The sequence below is a fragment of the Haliotis rubra genome, unplaced genomic scaffold (assembly GCF_003918875.1).
Source record: "Haliotis rubra isolate DU_JTF1 unplaced genomic scaffold, ASM391887v1 Scf46, whole genome shotgun sequence".
Classification (NCBI taxonomy): domain Eukaryota; kingdom Metazoa; phylum Mollusca; class Gastropoda; order Lepetellida; family Haliotidae; genus Haliotis; species Haliotis rubra.
In genome coordinates, this window is record NW_025767146.1 from 1,853,840 (window position 1) to 1,877,133 (window position 23,294).

Sequence of the window (23,294 nt, forward strand, 5' to 3'; positions counted from 1 at the left end):
ATCGAATGGATATGTCCGCCTGCCAGTGTACATATACAAGGCGTGGTGAATTATCGGTGCAGATACTTGAAATGCCCGCGGCGTGACGCCAACGCTTTAACCATTTGCTACCCCACCGTGCAAATACTTGAAATGCCACCAAAGAGGACTGTTAGGTTTGGACATGTATCTGTTTGTTTGTTGTTTTTCACTGCACGCACCAACAGTCCAGCTAATCTAATGTTGCATAAATAGTCCAGTTGGTCCAAATTCCATAATCGATTTTACTGGCGACGATTCATGCCGTCAGGACATTTTGGATGCACGTGGGTCCGTCTGTATGCGTGAAATAATTGTCAGACAGAAGGTTGAGGGGGTGAATCGGTGTCGCTTTGAAGTGTATATCAGATATATCTCAGGGTGCCGTTGTACAAAGCGATCTTAGCGCTAAGGTTACCGTAACTCACATTCATTAACGTAGACTTAAGGTAGCCTTAGCGCTAAGGTTGTTTTGTACAACGGCACCCTGGTCGTCAGCAGCATCTGAAGGAACCGGCACAAGTCGCAGAGGTTTAACAAGCGTTACGACATTGCATCGCTGAGATAATATAGACTATTAGTAAATTTGTGCAGGGAGAATCTTATTGCCACACAATGAGACCCTTCAAGTAATCCACCTGACCACTGCACACCGTGGAAGAGAATCACCCAATAGTACATACACGATCTCGCACTCAAGATAGTAAGGTAATCTAGGTGCTATGGGGCATTTGAATCTGTTAACGTTGACATAATCATTGTGACAATTCTGAGGAATCCCACAACCATCTCCGAATTCTGATTCATAATACTAACTCAGGGTTCTTTGAGTACTTTAACATACCTTGAAATTAAAAACCAAATTAACATACCACTTCAACGATTACGTTTAACAAAACTAATATTTTCATAATATTTTGCATTATTGTGATACTGTTATTTAAACTGACATGGAAGAACGTGCTGATTGCATGAATCGTTGTACACATCCATGCCGTTTCCTGACTGACTGACTGAATTAAGTTTTACGCCGCTTTAAGCAATATTCCAGCAACATCACGGCGAGGGACACCAGAAATGGGCTTCACAAATTGTACCCATGTGGAGATTCGAACCCGGGTCTTCGGCGTGACGAGCCAACGCTTTAACCACTAGGCTACCCCACCGCCCCCGTTTCCTGAACAGCAGAGGAAAGACGTTATTTAAACCCGGCCTTCTGACTGGTTGTTTTGGCTACAAAGCGATGTATTGTTGAACTCGGTTTGGAAACTATCTGTTACCACGAAGTATCTAGTTTTTGTATATCTGACGGTATGAATATGGAACCACTCATGTTAAACATAATTGCATAATTTTATACATTCCTCGACAATAAAACATTATGTCTCTCTTTAACAAAACTAAACTAACTCCTGACAGGAGAGACTACAGAAACGTTCCGTTGAATGTAACTGATCACGTGTTTTACATGTTCAAAAAATGGAAAGGCTCAGGAATACGTCTTTGAACAACCGGTATTGTGATCAGGTGTTCACCTACAGATATGCTCCTTTCAGCAAAATATTAAGGATAATATTCGAAATGCGCTAAATGATCTACCAACACAATCTCGGTCATACACGGCAATCATGACCATTCTGAACAGTACTCGCACCAACACCTCCGTGGTGTAGTGGTTAGAGCATCCGCCTGGAGAGCGGAAGTTCGCGGGTTCGTCATGCCGCGTCATGCCAAAGGTATAAATATGTTACTTTTTAATGGGTACAAGGACTGGTCGGCTCGGAGTCAGTAGAATGTGTTTGAGTGGGATATTCGTGCTTAACTGCGGCATGGTATCTCAGTGAGCTAGCCCTCTAAAACCAGCTTAAGTCTGGGCTAGTACAAGCAGCCACACGCATGCGCTTCGTCATGTGAGCGAAATATTCTTAAGTTAAATTACCCATTAAATTACGTTAAATTACCCATTCCCCCTCACCTCACCTCACCTCACCTCACCTCACCTCACCTCGTACCGACACCACGTCACAGACACGACGAATTGACACAGAAATCGGTATTTGAGATCAAGACAATCTCTTGTGATCCTAGGGACGAATGTGGCAAAGTGGGCCCTGTAGATGGTGCCGCTAAAGTAATGAAAATGTCTAGTCAGGTTAGAAAGGTATGTGGTTACCATAGAGACGGGTGTTAAAGGTATTGAAAAGTTCTAGTTCCCCAAGAGACGGCTGTGATAGGTCTTTCCAATTTCTAGTGGCCCTAGAAACAGGTGTGTCAAGGTAATGAAAATGTGTAGAGTTTCGCGGGTGATGCCATGAATATACGTACCTGCACTACAGAAGGGTGTTCCAAGGTCAGGAAGAACTACGGTTGCCCGGATCTTCAAGTTGCCCCAGGTCGGGTGGGATGGAATTTAACATTCCAACTTATTTCACTTATAACGGGATATGTGTACGTTGTTATCCTTGTTTTTACGCGTTCTTCGGTGCGGACAGAGTGTGATGTGTGTTTTATGTAAATTATATTTTCTCATAACCCTAGGTGGATAGCGTCTGGTACTTGTGTTACCTCGGGATTTCTTCCCATATAAAGCGGACACACCGTGACAAATGGAATACCATTAAAAGCGCCGTTGAACCAAATTCACTCACACTCACTTCTCTATTCTGTCCGTGTATATTCAGTTGATGTATTGTCCAGATGACTGAGATGATACTTCAATAAACGTACACGTCAGGGGCCTGTTACATATGGAATCCTAGAAGGGACATTGTTGCTATGTCGCATTGTCGCGTTGTCAAAAACAAGTAAAGTGAGACAAAATAAACCAAAAGGCGACACGCGACATCGCGACAATGCGACAAATGGGCGAAACGTCGCGTTGTCGCGATGTAGCGTGTCGCGTTTTGTTTAATTTTGCTTGTATTTGAGAGGGCGACAATGCGACAACGCGACAATGTCCCTTCCAGGATTCCATAGTTACACCTAACTGAAGCGCAGGGGAATACCTCGCGGAAAGAGGGAGAGACAATTGTTATATAACTACACATGATGAAAATGCGTACAGATCTCCACGAAAATATATTTCAAACAGAGAGAGAGAGGGAGAAAAGGGAGGGAGAGAGAGAGAGAGAGAAAGAGAGAGAGAGACAGAGCGTAATATTACTGCAACATCAGAAACATGATAGACGCCCATTGAATCTCAAATAAACACACAGACTCTCAGCTCCAGCAACAGTGCGGAGTGAGAGTGTAAATACGTCTGTCCGTGACATATATCTGAGGTGAAGCTTGAAAATCAATGCAGAGTGAAATAACGTAATAATCGATAACGTACATCCCAGATGTATATTGAAATATACATGTAATATCATGTACCAAGTATAACGAAGAAAGGGAATCACTTATACACAAAATGCTTTATTATGACCAAGAATTTACTACACTCTCAAAAGATTGGGAACAATTCCTAATAATTTTCACGAACAGAAGTCCTGAATTAATTTCCAAAATATGTCACCATCTTTACAACTTTAAATGAATTCTATATCTTACCATAGTCTCCTCATATATTATTTCCATGTCATTATACCACATGATTTCTAAAAATTGTTATAATGTACATCATTTACGTGTGAAATGTATCTATATTTCTTGGACCTACTTTGTATAGAATATTGCCACTGTTCCTTCATTGAATGCTATGCAATAAATATCTTATCTTATCTTACACTGTACGTGATGAAATATGAATGGAATGAGGAATACCTTGATTTATGTAAAGATCCAGGGTCCATGTGTACATGACAACATGCAGAAAACAAGACTACACCATATTACCGTATGCTGGTGACTTTCAAAATGGTTACAATGTCGGCCATGAAAGTCACTTCTGGGGAAGACAGTCAGACCTGGTTATTCTTGAATTCTCGAGATCCAGGTGAACTAGTGCATTAAAGTGCGAAAACATTTTACACAATTATGTTCACGAACAAGCGCACATACTTAAGTGTTTATATATATAACAATGAATAAACGCCTATTTCTGGTTCAAACTGGATTGTACTTAAAACTTACAACGGATGTGACAAGATGTCATCATACTGTCAAATATGTCCAAACATTGTGGGCAATAACAAACGATCGAATATAGCGCGTTCACTGTGAGACCATCTGCACCGGGGTAGTGTACGCTGCACTGGACGGGCAATGAGAGCCACGAAGCGGTACAGGTCAGTCGCACTAAGACGGTTCTCTCGCTTTGCAATTTGCCATTCATGATTCTCTCATCTTAGAGCCACCAGTCGCCAGTACCCTGAGGCAGACGGATTGCTACACTGGTTGTGGAAGGAGGGAGGGGAGACGACTGAAATCTACAGGGGTGAGGATACAGGGCCGTTTGGTCGAGGAGGAGTATCGGATAGACGCCACGGCATCCATCATCATCCGGATACACAAGAGATGCCATGTATGTATGAGTTAGTGGTGTGTAGTGCTGGGTGTGATGGTAGAATCAGCCCGCGTCCATTGAAAATCCACCAGTATTTCTCACTCAGTATGCTGGGTAACGGTGATCAATACTTGCATTTCTCAGTATGTGACCGAGTTGGATGGAGACTGATATCCGGGATCACTAGTCTCACCACGTCGTTTATTCAGTCATAATACGGGCTGAATATCGAGACTTTTAAAAACAGCTGGTTAATCAATTAATATACACTGTATGTGTTTTCAACAGCATAAAAGCCAATCTCCTTTCCAAGCAACAGGAAATATCTGATTGTACGATTCCTATCGTAAGTAGGGAACCCAGGCGCTCGTATCGTTGCTTAGGTTGGTTGACCTATGTATGTGTATGTGTCCATCTCTTGGACATATTTTACAGTCAGATGTATAGTGTCTGTGAGACTCCATGTGGCCTGAATCCCCTGGACATATTTTACAGTCGGATGTATAGTGTCTGTGAGAGACCATGTGGCCTGAATCCCCTGGACATATTTTACAGTCAGATGTATAGGGTCTGTGAAGGTTCATGTGGCCTGAATCTCCTAGACATATTTTACAGTCAGATGTATAGGGTCTGTGAAGGTTCATGTGGCCTGAATCTCCTAGACATAATTTACAGTCAGATGTATAGGGTCTGTGAGAGTCCATGTGGCCTGAATCTCCTGGACATATTTTACAGTCAGATGTATAGGGTCTGTGAAGGTTCATATCCGGGATCACTAGTCTCACCACGTCGTTTATTCAGTCATAATACGGGCTGAATATCGAGACTTTTAAAAACAGCTGGTTAATCAATTAATATACACTGTATGTGTTTTCAACAGCATAAAAGCCAATCTCCTTTCCAAGCAACAGGAAATATCTGATTGTACGATTCCTATCGTAAGTAGGGAACCCAGGCGCTCGTATCGTTGCTGAGGTTGGTTGACCTATGTGGGTAATGTCGTAACCTCACTCAAAGCAACGATCCATACAACAGAAAACCTCGCCAAAAGGCGGCGCGGTTGAAAAAGTATAAGGGATGTACCACTTCCCGAACCGCGCGGAATATCGGGGGTAAATAGGCCAAGCGTAGCATTAACAATACCCTATTTAGTCAAAAGCTTGACAGTGCTAGAAATAACCAGTTTATATCACACCTGTTAACAGAATGAAGTGTTAGGTATGACTCTCGGCGTTAGTTCATGAGTCAACAGCTCGGTGTATATTGTGCAGTATGACAGGTAGGGCAGTTTAACTCGACACGTGTGTTTTAAAATTATCAACATATACAACATACAATTTTAACTACTTCCTGTCAAGTTAAACATCCATTAACGACGTCGAACGAATAAATACACAGACGGTTATAGACCAATTGATCTCGCCATGTATGTGTTAAATCAACATATATAAGACATAGATTCAAGTTATAACCAAACGAAAAAGAGCAACTAACGGGATTTGACGATTAAACACACCGACCGTTTTCATGACATACCATCGTATCCCAGCTGTTTAGATCATTGCTCATAAAGTAAATCAATGGATTGTCTGATCCAGATTCGATTATTTACAAACTGCAGTCAGATGTACAGTATCTGTTAGAGTCCATGTGGCCAAGACATATTTTACAGTCAGATGTATAGGGTCTGTGAGAGTCCATGTGGCCTGAATCTCCTAGACATATTTTACAGTCAGACATATAGGGTCTGTGGGAGTCCATGTGGCCTGAATCCCCTGGACATATTTTACAGTCAGACATATAGGGTCTGTGAGAGTCCATGTGGCCTGAATCCCCTGGACATATTTCACAGTCAGATGTATAGTGTCTGTGAGAGTCCATGTGGCCTGAATCCCCTGGACATATTTTACAGTCAGATGTATAGTATCTGTGAGAGACCATGTGGCCTGAATCTCCTGGACATAATTTACAGTCAGATGTATAGGGTCTGTGAGAGTCCATGTGGCCTGAATCTCCTAGACATATTTTACAGTCAGATGTATAGTGTCTGTGAAGGTTCATGTGACCTGAATCTCCTAGACATATTTTACAGTCAGATGTATAGTGTCTGTGAGAGACCATGTGGCCTGAATCTCCTAGACATAATTTACAGTCAGATGTATAGGGTCTGTGAGAGTCCATGTGGCCTGAATCTCTTGGACATATTTTACAGTCAGATGTATAGTGTCTGTGAAGGTCCATGTGGCCTGAATCTCCTAGACATATTTTACAGTCAGATGTATAGGGTCTGTGAAGGTTCATGTGGCCTGAATCTCCTGGACATATTTTACAGTCGGATGTATAGTGTCTGTGAGAGTCCATGTGGCCTGAATCTCTTGGACATAATTTACAGTCAGATGTATAGGGTCTGTGAGAGTCCATGTGGCCTGAATCTCTTGGACATAATTTACAGTCAGATGTATAGTGTCTGTGAGAGTCCATGTGGCCTGAATCTCTTGGACATAATTTACAGTCAGATGTATTGTGTCTGTGAGAGTCCATGTGGCCTGAATCTCTTGGAAATAATTTACAGTCAGATGTATAGGGTCTGTGAGAGTCCATGTGGCCTGAATCTCTTGGACATATTTTACAGTCAGATGTATAGTGTCTGTGAAGGTCCATGTGGCCTGAATCTCCTAGACATATTTTACAGTCAGATGTATAGGGTCTGTGAAGGTTCATGTGGCCTGAATCCCCTGGACATATTTTACAGTCGGATGTATAGTGTCTGTGAGAGTCCATGTGGCCTGAATCTCTTGGACATAATTTACAGTCAGATGTATAGGGTCTGTGAGAGTCCATGTGGCCTGAATCTCTTGGACATAATTTACAGTCAGATGTATAGTGTCTGTGAGAGTCCATGTGGCCTGAATCTCTTGGACATAATATACAGTCAGATGTATTGTGTCTGTGAGAGTCCATGTGGCCTGAATCTCCTGGACATATTTTACAGTCAGATGTATATGTCTGAGTGTTCATATGGTTTGAATCACCTGGACATAATTTACAGTCAGATGTATAGGGTCTGTGAAGGTTCATGTGGCCCGTATCCCCTTACAAAGTGTACCGTTAGTTGTTTTATGAGGCCTGAGTCCCCCTGATGTACATACAAAGAAGGTACAGGCTTGAGACACCACGGTCTCCATGATAGAGGGTGCGACATGCATCAAACGGGAACCTAGCTTGCAACCAGCATATAAATGGTGTATCATATCAAACGCAATCACTACATGGTCCCCCATCTCATGACAGCCGTCACGTGATGTAAGTGTTGATCAACACAAACCTGTTAAGTACAGAACAGTCAGTACACGGGGTGCACCTTGTGAGAACATTGAGTCATGCTTCACAGGAGCCAGGTCCTGCATACAATTGTCCCATATTTGCTGGTTGTGCTCCAGCAGCTTGCTCATTATCCTAACATACACAGGGAAACGCAATAGTCTCCGATGTATATGACCTCATAAATGCTATAATTAAACCACTCCCTATTCAGGTAAGACACATATCAATTAGCCCACTTTCATGTTATGTAGAGCGTAGAAAAAAATATAAACGTAACGTAAAATGAGACGTGTCCTTATGCTTCAGTGATGTCTCCACATGTCTCGCGGCAGGTGTTATCTTGTAAGTTACGTGTGTTATGTCACTTTATGAGGGCATCCTAGAGGTTTATACACATCCCTGTGTGTGCTGCCCTCACGATACGTTATGTGGACATCCTAGAGGTTTATACACATCCCTGTGTGTGTTGCCCTTACGATACGTTATGTGGACATCCTAGAGGTTTATACACATCCCTGTGTGTGTTGCCCTTACGATACGTTATGTGGACATCCTAGAGGTTTATACACATCCCTGTGTGTGTTGCCCTTACGATACGTTATGTGGACATCCTGGAGGTTTATACACATCCCTGTGTGTGTTGCCCTCACGATACGTTATGTGGACATCCTGGAGGTTTATACACATCCTTGTGTGTGTTGCCCTCACGATACGTTATGTCGACATCCTAGAGGTTTATACACATCCCTGTGTGTGTTGCCCTTACGATACGTTATGTGGACATCCTAGAGGTTTATACACATCCCTGTGTGTGTTGCCCTTACGATACGTTATGTGGACATCCTGGAGGTTTATACACATCCCTGTGTGTGTTACCCTTACGATACGTTATGTGGACATCCTGGAGGTTTATACACATCCCTGTGTGTGTTGCCCTCACGATACGTTATGTGGACATCCTGGAGGTTTATACACATCCTTGTGTGTGTTGCCCTCACGATACGTTATGTGGACATCCTAGAGGTTTATACACATCCCTGTGTGTGTTGCCCTTACGATACGTTATGTGGACATCCTAGAGGTTTATACACATCCCTGTGTGTGTTGCCCTTACGATACGTTATGTGGACATCCTAGAGGTTTATACACATCCCTGTGTGTGTTGCCCTTACGATACGTTATGTGGACATCCTGGAGGTTTATACACATCCCTGTGTGTGTTGCCCTCACGATACGTTATGTGGACATCCTGGAGGTTTATACACATCCCTGTGTGTGTTGCCCTCACGATACGTTACGTGGACATCCTAGAGGTTTATACACATCCCTGTGTGTGTTGCCCTCACGATACGTTACGTGGACATCCTGAGGTTTATACACATCCCTGTGTGTGTTGCCCTCACGATATGTTATGTGGACATCCTGGATTTCAATTCAATTCTTTTATTCGGTATAAAGGCCAACGGCCCGTGTACAACATAATACAAAATAATCATTATAATGACAGATGGGAATTTCTGAGAAATAGAGCTTCCTTAATAAACTTTGGTCTTTGTTTATTACGAATATGTGAGCTCCCTTTAATGGTTAATATTGGCAGACGGTGTGGCATTCCCCGCAGTAATAGAATATGTACATTTTGTGCGTTAGGTTGTGTAGAAGATGAATATCACTTCCTCCTAAAATGTCCATTGTATGACTATCTCAGATCAAAATATATACCAAAATATTATTGTAATTCGGCCACGATGTTTAAGTTTAAAATTAATAAGATGTAATAAGATAAATATTTTGTTGAATGTTGCAAAGTTTATTAAGGAAGCTCTATTTCTCAGAAATTCCCATCTTTCATTACAATGATTATTGTGTATTATGTTGTACACAGGCCGTTTGAATTGAAATCCAGGACGTCCACATAACGTATCGTGAGGGCAACACACACAGGGATGTGTATAAACCTCCAGGATGTCCACGTAACGTATCGTGAGGGCAACACACACAGGGATGTGTATAAACCTCCAGGATGTCCACATAACGTATCGTGAGGGCAACACACACACGGATGTGTATAAACCTCCAGGACGTCCACACATAACACATAACGTATCGTGAGGGCAACACACACAGGGATGTGTATAAACCTCCAGGATGTCCACAAACGTATCATGAGGGCAACACACACAGGGATGTGTATAAACCTCCAGGATGTCCACAAACGTATCGTGAGGGCAACACACAGAGGGATGTGTATAAACCTCCAGGACGTCCACATAACGTATCGTGAGGGCAACACACAGAGGGATGTGTATAAACCTCTAGGACGTCCACATAACGTATCGTGAGGGCAGCACACACAAGGATGTGTATAAACCTCCAGGACGTCCACATAACGTATCGTGAGGGCAACACACACAGGGATGTGTATAAACCTCCAGGATGTCCACATAACGTATCGTGAGGGCAACACACACAGGGATGTGTATAAACCTCCAGGATGTCCACATAACGTATCGTGAGGGCAACACACACAGGGTGTGTATAAACCTCCAGGAGGAGTCCACATAACCACATAACGTATCGTGAGGGCAGCACACACAGGGATGTGTATAAACCTCCAGGACGTCCACATAACGTATCGTGAGGGCAACACACACAAGGATGTGTATAAACCTCCAGGATGTCCACATAACGTATCGTGAGGGCAACACACACAGGGATGTGTATAAACCTCCAGGATGTCCACCTAACGTATCATGAGGGCAACACACACAGGGATGTGTATAAACCTCCAGGAGGTCCACATAACGTATCGTGAGGGCAACACACACAGGGATGTGTATAAACCTCCAGGACGTCCACATAACGTATCGTGAGGGCAACACACACAGGGATGTGTATAAACCTCCAGGATGTCCACAAACGTATCATGAGGGCAACACACACAGGGATGTGTATAAACCTCCAGGATGTCCACAAACGTATCGTGAGGGCAACACACAGAGGGATGTGTATAAACCTCCAGGACGTCCACATAACGTATCGTGAGGGCAACACACAGAGGGATGTGTATAAACCTCTAGGATGTCCACATAACGTATCGTGAGGGCAACACACACAAGGATGTGTATAAACCTCCAGGACGTCCACATAACGTATCGTGAGGGCAACACACACAGGGATGTGTATAAACCTCTAGGATGTCCACAAAACGTATCATGAGGGCAGCACATACAGGGATGTGTATAAACCTCTAGGATGTCCACATAACGTATCGTGAGGGCAGCACACACAGGGATGTGTATAAACCTCTACTATGTCCACATAACGTATCGTGAGGGCAGCACACACAGCGATGTGTATAAACCTCTAGGATGTCCACATAACGTATCGTGAGGGCAACACACACTGTGGGTTTATACACTTCCCTGTGTGTGCTGCCCTCACGATACGTTATGTGTAACCCCGTGATACAAACGCCACATGCCAGAGCCCCCGGTCCATATACAAAACAATAATACAGCACCAGTTATCATAACATGATTCCGCGTATACATCTGTTCAACGATCAACACGATGAAAAACAAGCTGTCAACGTAGCAGAGGGACGACCTGTACATTTGACATAAATTAACAACCAGTCGACACTCATTTTCCCGACATGTTGGTCATGAGGGTAGACTAACCCTTAGTGTCTGAATATATACAACATGTATATACACAGGGGACTTAATTAAGCACCCCCCGATTTGTTCATATTGCCATGAAATTGAGCAACCATTACCATTAGTATGTATACTTGAAAGTTTAAGGCATTGTTTCCTGCAAGTTGATATTTTGGACTAAACAATAACAACAAAATCATGAAAATGTGCAATATTTTAATTTACAAAATCACATGAAAACGTCAACGATGTTTTGTTAACAAAATGTATGCCTGTACAACTATGGGGCTGCAGAGTTCCAAAATGGGAGAGGTGAGTGTCTCAGTCTGAAAATGTTCTCTGTCGTCTTCTGACAACAAATCACATTAAAAATGTTAATAGCATGCATATCCTACTTGTGCACGGATGATTGCTTTGACCCTCCTTCTCATGCTTGTCGTGTGTCTCCGGATTGGCTCCATTGGCAGCTGCTGCCACTCCCGACGCAAAACTGCTTCCAAACATGCCAGATCTTGTACAGGCGGACCCGGTGCTTGCACTCGGCATCCAAGAATGCCCCAGACAGGCTCCAATGGGTTCAGGTCCAGGCTCATAGCAGGCCATGGAAGTTTGGTTACAGCGTTGCATGAGAAAAACTGTCACAAGTCGGGAACGATGTGGTCGAGCGTTGTCACCCATAAATACAGGGCGAGTGGCTAATGGATGGTTATCAAAATGTGGCACAAAAACAGGATCCAGAATGTCCCGGATGTCGTGGTCGCCATTGAGCTTTCCACGAACAGTTGCCAAGTCCAGTTTACAATCATGGGAGAGACAACCCCAGACCATGACAGATCCACGACCGTAAGGAACTAATGCTCTGATGTTCTTATGCTCATAGGCACTGTTCTTGGTCCTCCAAACTCGCTGGCGCCCGTCTGTGACGTGCAATAAAAAGTGACTCTCATCTGACCAATGTACCTTCCTCTATGACGTCAAATTCCAATGACGTCGGGGTAAACACCACTCTAAATGAGCTCTCTTGTGAATATTGGTGAAGGCTGGACGCTTGATCACCCTTCTTGCCCTCATCCCATGTGCCTTTATGCGGTTTCCTACAGTCCTGTTGCACAGACGTCTGTTGGAGAGCCATAGGTGCTTCAGGACGCCATTTGTCGTGAAAGGCTGATGTCTCACAAGGCTTGCTAAATCCACATCCTCAACTTGAGGATCCTCTTTCGGGGTTGACTCAGCCTTGGTCAGTTAACCTTGTTGGTTTGACGGTGTTTTTGAACAATTCGACTTAGAACGGTGTGGTGAATGTCAAGCTGTCGTGCATTCCAATAATTTTGCCATCTTCTTGCTCCTGGTAGTCTCCTTCGTGCCATTGTAACAGATACTGGTGAAATCATTAAAAGGTTTTGGTGTTTTATACAGTTAGCCGCATTGAGTTAATAAGTGCTTTTTGAGACAATCGTGGGTAGTGTGTTTCAACTGCATAATCGGATGTGTTTTGACGATTGACTTAACAAAACTCTTAAACAATATTGAAAGGGAATGCAGTTCAAATAATAGTCATCGTTACAATTCAAGATTTATCATTAGGTAAGTCAGTAACTTAAATATGTTAGGGGGTGCTTAATTAAGTTCCATGTGTATATTAATTATATGCAATTTTAATTGAAGCAGAAACATCACTAATAAATTGAAAGGGGTCCCCGGTAATATCCTAGACTTGCTTCATTTTGAGCTCTAGCATAGCATAAAGTAAAGGGTGGAAGGGGAAATAATGCGGTGACTTCGTTTTCAGAGACATAGGAATTTCAGTTTCCTTAACTTGGTGTCTATCGCAAACGTTAATGATTGTAGCACTCGCATGAAGTTCATACAAAAGGGAAAAGTGACCGTAAAATCAGCGAGGAAATGCTAATGAGAGGATAACATGGGGTCTGAGCTGTGAGAAAGCTTGAAATTTCTGTTGTCAAGATTCTCGGATGGTCAGCAGCCTCGCCATAATATTCAGCTCATTATGAGCAGATGTGGGTTGTTTTGTTTTTTTACATGCCTTGCGACAACAGGAAGTGGGTGCAAGAGCATACGCTAAGTTCATGTAGGAATTCTGTGACCATTCTCCTACCCAGAGTTCCTAGCATAGTATGTGATGTTATATTATCACTGCACCGCAGATATGACGTCAATATTAATATTAATGAACTCGCGTGGTTGTTATGAATAAACAAGAAGCTGAATGTGACCCAATACGTGCCCTCATAGTCAAACCAAACGGTGTGAATCGTGGGCCAACCTGGTACTGTCCAGGTGTACAAATATTGTTCTACAACTGCGACAGTGAGGTGCATGACAATACATATCTATGTATCAGAATGACTGCATTGCCAGCTTCGATGACAGCACGTGGAGCCATACAACCAGTGTAGGTACGCAAATCGAAATATTATTAATCGATTCAGAACATGTTCTCTGTTAAAGTTAACGATTCTACAACATATGTTTAACAGATGTGTAGACTCGTCAAAACAAATAAGAAACATTTGAAAATCATATACAATATATTGAAAAGACTGTGTAAGTTGTGACGAATCGTCACATGGCGGCTGTTTTCGGCCTAGAAACTATTGCTGGCCGCGTGGAATTCAGAGCGACTGTGTCGTACGTGTTTGTATTTAACCATATGTTCGTTCACCATGTGAATAATATATTAACATACCTGTGCAGAGGAAGATGGGGCTAGGATTCACCTACATATCAACGTATAACATCTGACAAATCTGTGACATCTGCTATATGATCAATTCTTCGTTCAATATCGATGCTATGAATGGAAATGGAACGTACAAAGCAAGTATATATGTATGTATATATGTATGTATGTACACACTGTTACGTACTGACTGTAGCGAGGTTAACATTCGTATCATTGTCACGAAGGACAAATCAATATAAATGATACACTCGATGGTGTACGTTACCAAAGTACCACCATGACACCTGGTATGTGTGTGCATCGTATAGAATAGAGTCTGTTGCCGGAGTATTCGAGGTGAGTGTTGATAACAGGATAGTGTCTGTTATCCCAGTATTGGGACCAATGAAGGTCCGGGTTGGAATTGGTCCGTGTTAGAATTGATCTTCAGTAACCCATACTTGTAAGAGACGACTAACGGGATCCGGTGGTTAGGCTCACTGACTTGGTTGGCACATGTCATCGGTTCCCATTTGCGCAGATCGATGCTCATGGTGTTGATCACTGGATTATCTGGTTCATACTCGACTATTTACAGACCGCCGCCATATAGCTGGAATATTGCTGAGTGCGGCGTTAAACAACAACCAACCAACCAACCCAATACTGGAGGTAGACGTGGAGTTGCTGTCATCAGTGTATTCAAGGTGGACATGTGTCTGTGGCCTCAGTATTCGAGGTGCACGTGTATGACAGGGATACGACATGAACGAGCTTGTAGTAGATTTATACAAATATTGTATGTGTAAAGGAGTTTAGAGGGATGATTCAAGGGAGACAACTCTGACAGTTATCGTGCCAAACCTCGCGATTTGTAAGACGTGTTTCAGGCGAATCCTGCTTCATTTTCACTGTGGTGCGCTGTAAATTACAACCTGCAGCCCTACATGATTTAATAAGGACAGCATACGTCCAAATCAAAAGTCTTTTCCCGTGATACGTGGAACCGATTACATCTCCTTGAGTACTGATTATAGGTGTATCTATATGAATCCTCGGAAAAGGGCTATTATCAAAATGGTATTAACTGCACAGACGTTGTTGCACACCATCTCTGTAACCACTGACACATTGAACGTAACAATGCTGAAACTGGCTATAGATATTGCAAAAGATAATAGGGCATCCACATATAACTCGTCCCAGTAGCCTCCAGCCCCGTCTCTCAGATCCAATAAGCCACAGTTCTCCCCCTTAAGCGATGAGAAGGTTCCTCAATTCTATTACCTATTAGAATAAGTTTTATTCTCATTGTAAAAACATATAATCTGGGGACTAGATACTCGTCTACAGCTGACTTAGCAACGGGGAACAGCAAGGGGTCAATAAGAGGAACATTCACTTTAGAAAAAGCCTGTGATTAAAGTTACCCGGGTTAGCAATGTGTTGTTGCCCATCTTCACAGCTATTTTGCCGTTTGCACCAAATGGAATCCTTTCAGAGGATAGTCAAGACTGGGTTTACTTTGCACTGACGTTTTTGTTTTGTTTTGTTGAGAGTGGAAAGCTGCCTCGGAAATGACTTCAAATACTGAAACAAATGGGTACACAGGTGACAGAGTCGCCTTACGTTGTTTGTCCCAGACTCCGTATATCAAAACACCTGGTCGTGGTCAGAACCTGTATCACTTCGGGCTGTCAGTTCGACCTGAGCTGACACCTGTGATAAAACTAACACATGACTGTTAACTGTACTAAACTAATGGCGTGGGTTCTTGAATTGCTCATTCTACATTCTAGGGAAACATGTCCTAGTGTTGTATGTGTTTTGGGCTGAAGTGGTTTGAACTTCATACAAAATGTCTTCACCTAAACTTCATCACTCTGGAGTTCTCTAGGGTGCAGTTGCCCGAGCTATCCACACCCCTCCAATCTGACCGATCATATCTGTCTTTACATATCTTTTAAAAAGCGTGTGTGAAAAAAGTAGGTTCGTCTCCTGTCGGAGGAAACAATTGACTTAAAGTAGTGGTCGAAAAGGTTAATCCCCCTACCATTCACTAGAGTTTTGTAACACATAACCTCCTCCCCATTTTGCAACAGATTACTGTAAAGCAAATCCTCCCTACATTTCACCAGATTACTGTAACACAATGTCACTACCTTTCACCAGATTATTGTTACACAAATCTCGCTACCTTTCACCTTATTACCAGAACACAAATTCTGCAACACATTGAAGTTACATAATTTCTCTCCACCTGTCATAAGATGACAGAATCGTCGGGCTCCGGTTCATCGCAGCAGTTTCGGTGTCCTGTATCACGAGTGGTAAGTGGTGTTGCGCGCCATAACGAATTGAACAGCTAGCAGACGTTTATCTGCCAACAAATCTCATGATTCCTTTATAATTACACATGGTAGAGAAGATATTTTGACCCACGATCGATACCTGGCTCTACATTCTCTTTCATTGTGTTGTAGACATGGCAGAGATATCCGGACAGAGGTACGCGGGTATATGATGACCCGGGGTCAGCAGACGACAGAGAGTGAGATCCAGGACCTGTGTTTGCCAGATCTCCCCAAGACCAACAGCGAGACAGCCGGAAGTGGCACGATCCCCTGTCATTCTGGCAATGGAAGTGAAGCTGACTCGACTTCCACTCACACATCAGACGACGTACCTGTATTAGATGGAGGATGGGGATGGGTGGTTCTTGTTGGGTGCTTCACCATCAACTTCATCTCAGACGGATGTGCCTACTCGTTTGGCGTGCTTTACACCGAACTGCTGGACTGTTTCCATGAAAGCAAGAGCAAGACGTCATGGGTAGGATCTCTGTTTTTCTCAGTTCCCCTTCTGTGTGGGCCAGTGTCGAGCGTCATCACGGACAGGGTGGGTTGCAGGACAGCCACCATTGTGGGCGGGCTCATTGCTGCCGCGGGCTTCCTCTCAAGCAGTTTCGTCCAATCAGTAGAGGCCTTGTATATCACCTACGGTATTGTAGCCGGATTCGGGATGTCCTTACCCTACCTCACATCCATCCTCATCATTAGTCAGTACTTTAAGAAGCGATTGGCATTCGCAACCGGTGTGGCTGAGTGTGGAGCAGGGGTGGGGACGATTGTATTTGCACCTGTCACAGCGGCGCTGTTCTCCACATACAGCTGGCGGGGCACCATGTACATCATGGCAGGCATCGCTGCCAACATCGTGGTGTGCGGAGCTCTGTTCAGACCGATAAAAGGCAAAACTCTCAGTACACGTGTGAAAAATGATTGCAAAAAATTAGAAACACGAGATGATGATACAGAAAGCAAACTTCTGGGACATGCGAGAGAAGCTCATGGAGACGATTTATTGTGTTGTGAAATTAATACTTGCCCTAATGGCGACATCATTTTTGCCAAACCAGCAACACAAGATACGACTATTGAAGGCGAGACGCTGTCTGACGCACACGTGCTTCCAAAGACTGAAAAGCCGTCCCAAGATGACACCAAACATAGCAATGATCCTCATCCCGAGTGTGTGTCTGCCTGTCATCGACGCCTCCGTGGACTCAGCACGTCGCTCCAGCTCACCCTCTTCACTCACCCCATCTTCCTTCTGTTCATCACCTCCAACTTCATCCTCTACTTCTGGTTCGACGTGCCCTTCGTCTTCCTGGCCAATAGGGCGGTGTTGTCAGGGATGACAGAGACCCGGGCAGCGTTGTTGGTGTCTGTCATCGGAATCCTCCACACCGTGGGCAACCTTGTGTACGGAGTAGCTGGAGACATGCGTAGACTCAGTCTTCCTCTGTTATATGGCGTATCGATATCTTTATGTGGCGTGACTTTATTAGCAGTTCCTTCTTCATCAACGTTCCTACCTCTGGCGTGTATGGCTGGTGTGTTCGGACTCCTGTCTGCTTCCAGCGAGGCGCTGAGCTCCATCCTCCTGATCGACATCCTTGGCGAGGCAAGTCTCAGTCAGAGTTACGGCTTCACAATGCTGCTCAAAGGGATTGCCAACCTTGTTGGACCACCAGTTGCAGGTATGGTATACTACATCATTAACGGGATTGGTTCTTGCTTGATAAGCGAAACATGTTAACATGGATAGTACCGGATATATCTTCTATGGAGTATAACGGGTATCCTCTGTTTGCATATTTATCGCCTTTAGTTTGAAAAAAACCCTAATACGTAATTAATATACCTTATGACTGATCATATTTTACAGATAGGTTTTCTCTATATTCTTCTAATCAGACATGTTAAGCTACTATGGAAGCATGCAGTGTCATCCATGTCGCATTGGCGTATAGAGGATTTCGACAGAGATAGTATTTCAGAGCTTCAGATCTCGCGGTATTATACGTCCCTGTTCACCTATTTAAAGACCGACTTGTGTTCTAGTGGTTAGGGCGTCGGGGAACTGAAGGTCGGAGGTGTTACCTTGCCTGGCACTAGGCATTAAGGGGAAAACAACCACTAGTCGTGTTTGAGTCAGTACATGTTTTGAGTCACATTAGCTACAAACGTATGGTAAATCCTACCTGTGCTAACTACGTACTTTACCTATCTGTTTTAGGGTGGCTGTTTGATGTCTCTGGTAGCTATGACAACACTTTCTACGCAGCCGGAACCTGCCTGGTGATAGCTGGGCTGATGTACACGCCGACGCCTCTGCTAAGACGATGTAGCAGGTGTCGTCACGCTGATAAAAGCAGACTGAAGTGAATAACGCCAGTAGCCATGTATGGCATCTCGCTGCCAAGTACACCGTGAAGTAGCTGGAGCAATACCGTCACTCCGGCGGCGTAGACGTCGAGGTCATTCCACTAGTAGATACCAGGATAGATGATACTCCGGGTCGGGTATATATGTACTGTAAGGGGTTGGAGAGGTTGTAGGGGTCAGAGGGGTTGAGGGTCAGTGTACTGTTGCCACGTCAGTAGACGGTAGACGGTAGGCGGTAGACCAAGCAATTATCAATCTATCAAACAAACAACCAGGCTCTAACCAAGTACATTTGATTCAAGTCATCCATTTACTGTACACGTTTTCTAGTTTAGTGTTTGTGTCAGTCTGACTATGATCTGTTACTCTACTTACACTATTTCACCGTCACACAAGACGGTAAAAACAAAATCCAAGTACTGCGTTAACGTTGGACACAAGTGTGTCAGTGAGCACATCATCATGACGTATCACCGTAGTCAAGGCAGCTATCGGATCGGCGTATGGTTCACGCTGTTGCCGGCAGACGAGGACCTGCCGCCACTAACATCACAAATGACACAGACTACAAAACGACAGCTTTAAACTGTGATGAAGGAGCAGAGACACTTCGATACAAGTTATCTAACTTATCCGAGTCCTCACAATGACCTTTTTCATTGTCTGAGGGCATGAACATGCACTGGTAATACACTACCTCATCACACAATACGGGATGCAATACAAACAATACGACATATCATTACACGAGATTCCGGACACAATAACTTTTGACAATATGAGTATTTTTGTAATAAAATTTATGAATAACTATAATTTGAGATGTTTTTATCAATAATTGAAACTACGAGGTTCAAGCTACAAGTTTGCAATCCGGATTAATCGTTATTTACAGGGATTCCAACGATTCATCCGGATTGCAAACTTGTAGCTTGAACCTCGTAGTTATATGTTTTTGTGTCAAAGTAGCAGTCACTTCCGATAATGAGGCACACGCGATGGATGCTCCACTTGCCTGTATATACACTTGTTTATTACAGCCGTCCGGTAGGTTAGTACAAACTACTAATGCTGGTCATAAGAACTGACTCAGTGAATGGGGATGTCACGGTCGGTGATTTGGAGGATGTCTACTATCATATCCCTCGCGTCATGGTTACTCACGATATCAGTGGCTGGTGTGTCTGGCACAGACTTCATTATTAACCTGTCGCTGGTATAATCGTAGAATTGCCCACTGCGGTGCTAACCATACTCGAGTTAGCCATGTCTACCCCATACTGTGTACCCTGATTAGAGATGCACCCTTTAGCCTGCTAATAACCCTCAGTAAAATCCCGGGACGGTACGGTAGCCTAATGGTTAAAGCGTTCACTCGCCAGGCCACCGACCCGGGTTCGATTCCAAACATGGGTACAATGCGTGAAGCCCATTTTTTGGTGTTCCTCCGTCGTGCTATTGCTAGAATATTGCTAAAAGCGACGTGAAACCATGCTCACTCCGCTTGTGTCTATGTTTCACAGCATCATACTGTGCTTACTGTGCTTACTCACGCTGTGCTTACTGTTTTACTTCGGCTAAGTATATGACCGAACAACTGTTCAAAGGGCGGTAAACCCAACACCTGCGAATTCTGTACCTTCTGCTTGCTTCAGCCTACAGTTCACGGTGTGTGTGCCTACATAAGCTATCTGGTATCACAACACTCGTATACTTATGATCGACCTATGTCGCTGCCATGACATCTATGCCTTGACCATCATACACACAAGAACAATAATTGAGGACAATAATATTTTTTCATTCAAAACATGCAATCATACTGTCATGGTGACAACTACCTATGCCAGGTAACTAATGGAAACTAACTAGAAATGCAAAAAAGTCCAAACATCGATAACACAACAGTCTCGTTTCCTGCTGACTGGGTTCCGTGCTATTGCGCAAATTAGAACAATAACCAGTCCAGAATTTTCAGACCAATTCATTTAACTGGATACATAATTATTAATCAGCATTATCTGATACATCTAAGCACTTGTATATTGCAACACTACGCTCCTTCTAATGCTTACAAACACGTCGTGCAGCGTGCTTCTGACAAACAGAAATCGTTAAATCGGGGGAAATCTCAAAACGAGTCTCGGCCGCTAGAAAAGTTTGGCGGTCTGGTACGGACCTCATATTATATCAATCACATTGTACGTTACAACAATACACTTAATAAGCATTCTCAGTTAGTATTCTCAGTGGTGAGGTACCTACATCCTTCAAAGCCGATGTGGTGAAACCTTTGATCAAAAAGTCATCTTTGGACCCGCAAGTACTAAAGAATTATAGACCTGTGTCAAATTTAAACTTTCTTTCAAAGATCTTGGAGAAGGTGGTAAAAACACAGCTACTTGAACACCTTGAAGACAACGACTTATTGGAGAAGTTCCCGTCCGCGTATCGAGATGCTCATAGCACAGAAACAGCTCTGAACTATGTCTTGGATAGAATCAGAATGTCTGTTGATTCTGGCAAGGTTGCAATGCTCATCTTATTAGACTTATCGGCAGCGTTCGATACTATCGACCACCAGAAGCTCATCGATCGTCTACAGCGCACCAGTATGGGATACGTGGAAATGTTCTGCAATGGTGTTCCTCATATCTGACAGGGAGGACACAATCCATTCTTATCAACAAGACAATGTCAGACAAGCTCCATCTCTCCTGTGGTGTTCCCCAGGGATCGGTGTTAGGCCCAGTGATGTTCACCATGTACACCAGGCCCTTGGGACAGCTCATCCGGGATCGTGACACAGAGCACCATTTTTTACGCTGATGACACTCAGCTGTCTGACAGTTATACTTTAGACCAGGATAACCAGTCATTGACATGTCTGAAAATGGAACAATGTCTTTCAGATGTCAGATCATGGATGACATCAAACAAGCTGGTGCTAAATGATGATAAAACCGAGGCTATCCTTATTGCTCCGAATTCCCGACTACAGAAATGCCAGGTTCCTAACATCAGGATTGGAGATACAAACATAGTGTTTTCCCCTGTGGTAAAGAATCTTGGTGTTTATCTAGATTCAGGTCTCAACATGGAGCAACACGTCACTCATGTGTGTCGTTCCTGCCACTTCCATCTCAGGAACATTGGAGCCATCCGCCATCTCTTAACAACTGATGCTGCTGCCACTCTGGCAAGATCCCTCATTTTATCCAGGCTGGACTATTGCAATAGTCTTTGTGCAGGCATCACTTCTGAACAACTAGACAGACTTCAGAAGATCCAGAACAGCGCAGCAAGACTTGTCACTAGAACCAAATCCAGATGTCACATATCTCCCATACTAAAGTCACTCCATTGGCTTCCCACCCGCGAAAGAATAAAATTCAAAACGCTGTCTCTTGTATATTCAGCACTAAACTGTTCATCGCCCTCCTACATGCAAGATCTTATAACACCCTACACTCCAGCGCCGGTCTCTCAGATCTCAAGACAAAGGTCTTCTCAGTGTCCCAAAATACAAGTTGCAAACTTTTGGCGGCAGATCTTTCAGCGTTCACGCAGCTTCCCTCTGGAACTCACTACCTCTCCATGTCAAGTCATCTCCTTCCATCTCCATCTTTAAATCAAGACTCAAAACATTCTTGTTCAACCACAACTAAATCTTATAACACTTCTTCCTGTATATAGTGTACATATTTACTGTTGCGCAAAGAGCATGCCCTTGAGGTGTGGAGTTACTACGGCGCTCTACAAATGTCCATATTATAATTATTATTTATAAGCGTAAAGAACACATAACAGGTGTAACCAGTGAGCCAGATGAATTGTGAATCATTGTACGAACTCTTCAAACCTCGACATAAAATATAGAAATACGATGTTTTTAAACTTTAAAATTAAAATTAATTTGTAAATACCATTTTCTGATGAAACAAGGAATTGGAATTTATTGTAACCATAGTTGTTTGTACTGTCTCTTTTCACTTTCACATAAGAAATTTCGGATCGGCTGAAAAGTAGGTCATTTTCTGAATTGGTTCATGAGACTCATGTTTCGGTTTGGCCAAAGGATGAGTGAGTGAGTGTCTGTAGCTCCTCCTACTTGGAGATTTGCAGCTGGGCAGTAGGAAACAGTTATTTACTTAAAATGTTAATTGGAGATGAAGAATAGTCCCACAAGGTGAAGCAGTTTACGGAGTGTTTACCTTTGGAGAAATGCATTCAACAGGTCGACAGATTCGATGGAGAAAGTGTCATGGTGTGGGGTGAGATAACCAGCACACAAAGATCGGATTTAGTGATGGTTCGGGGGGAATTTGACAGAAAATCGGTACATCAACGAAGTCTTTGCACGCCACATGCTTCCGATTATGGACCGACCGAGGGATACCTATGGGATGAAACTCGATCAATGTGTACGT

At 43.4% G+C, this 23,294-nt stretch overlaps 1 protein-coding gene and 1 long non-coding RNA gene across 3 annotated transcripts; both read left to right on the top strand.

Moving 5' to 3' along the window:
* The first annotated feature begins 3,613 nt into the window (after positions 1–3,613).
* On the top strand, positions 3,614–22,595 carry LOC124290265. The gene is made up of 3 exons (XR_006901878.1): positions 3,614–3,626; positions 3,806–3,814; positions 22,355–22,595. It is a non-coding gene; the product is annotated as an uncharacterized LOC124290265 (long non-coding RNA).
* On the top strand, positions 4,031–19,680 carry LOC124290264 (monocarboxylate transporter 12-like). 2 transcript variants are annotated; one of them, XM_046726988.1, is made up of 3 exons: positions 4,031–4,483; positions 16,618–18,176; positions 18,716–19,680. In XM_046726988.1, exons 2-3 carry the CDS (start codon positions 16,655–16,657, stop codon positions 18,862–18,864), a joined length of 1,671 nt encoding a protein of 556 aa, XP_046582944.1. In that variant the 5' UTR covers positions 4,031–4,483; positions 16,618–16,654; the 3' UTR covers positions 18,865–19,680. The 2 variants fall into 2 exon arrangements, with proteins under 2 accessions (XP_046582944.1, XP_046582945.1); XM_046726989.1 differs by lacking the exon at positions 4,031–4,483 and adding an exon at positions 5,668–5,744.
* Positions 22,596–23,294: the final 699 nt, after the last annotated feature.

Excerpts from the sequence above, each read along its gene's own strand:
- LOC124290264 (XM_046726988.1), top strand. The coding sequence starts at position 16,655 with ATGATGACCCGGGGTCAGCAGACGACAGAGAGTGAGATCCAGGACCTG. Across the intron at positions 18,177-18,715 it reads TGTTGGACCACCAGTTGCAG|GGTGGCTGTTTGATGTCTCT; the intron begins GTATGGTATACT and ends TATCTGTTTTAG.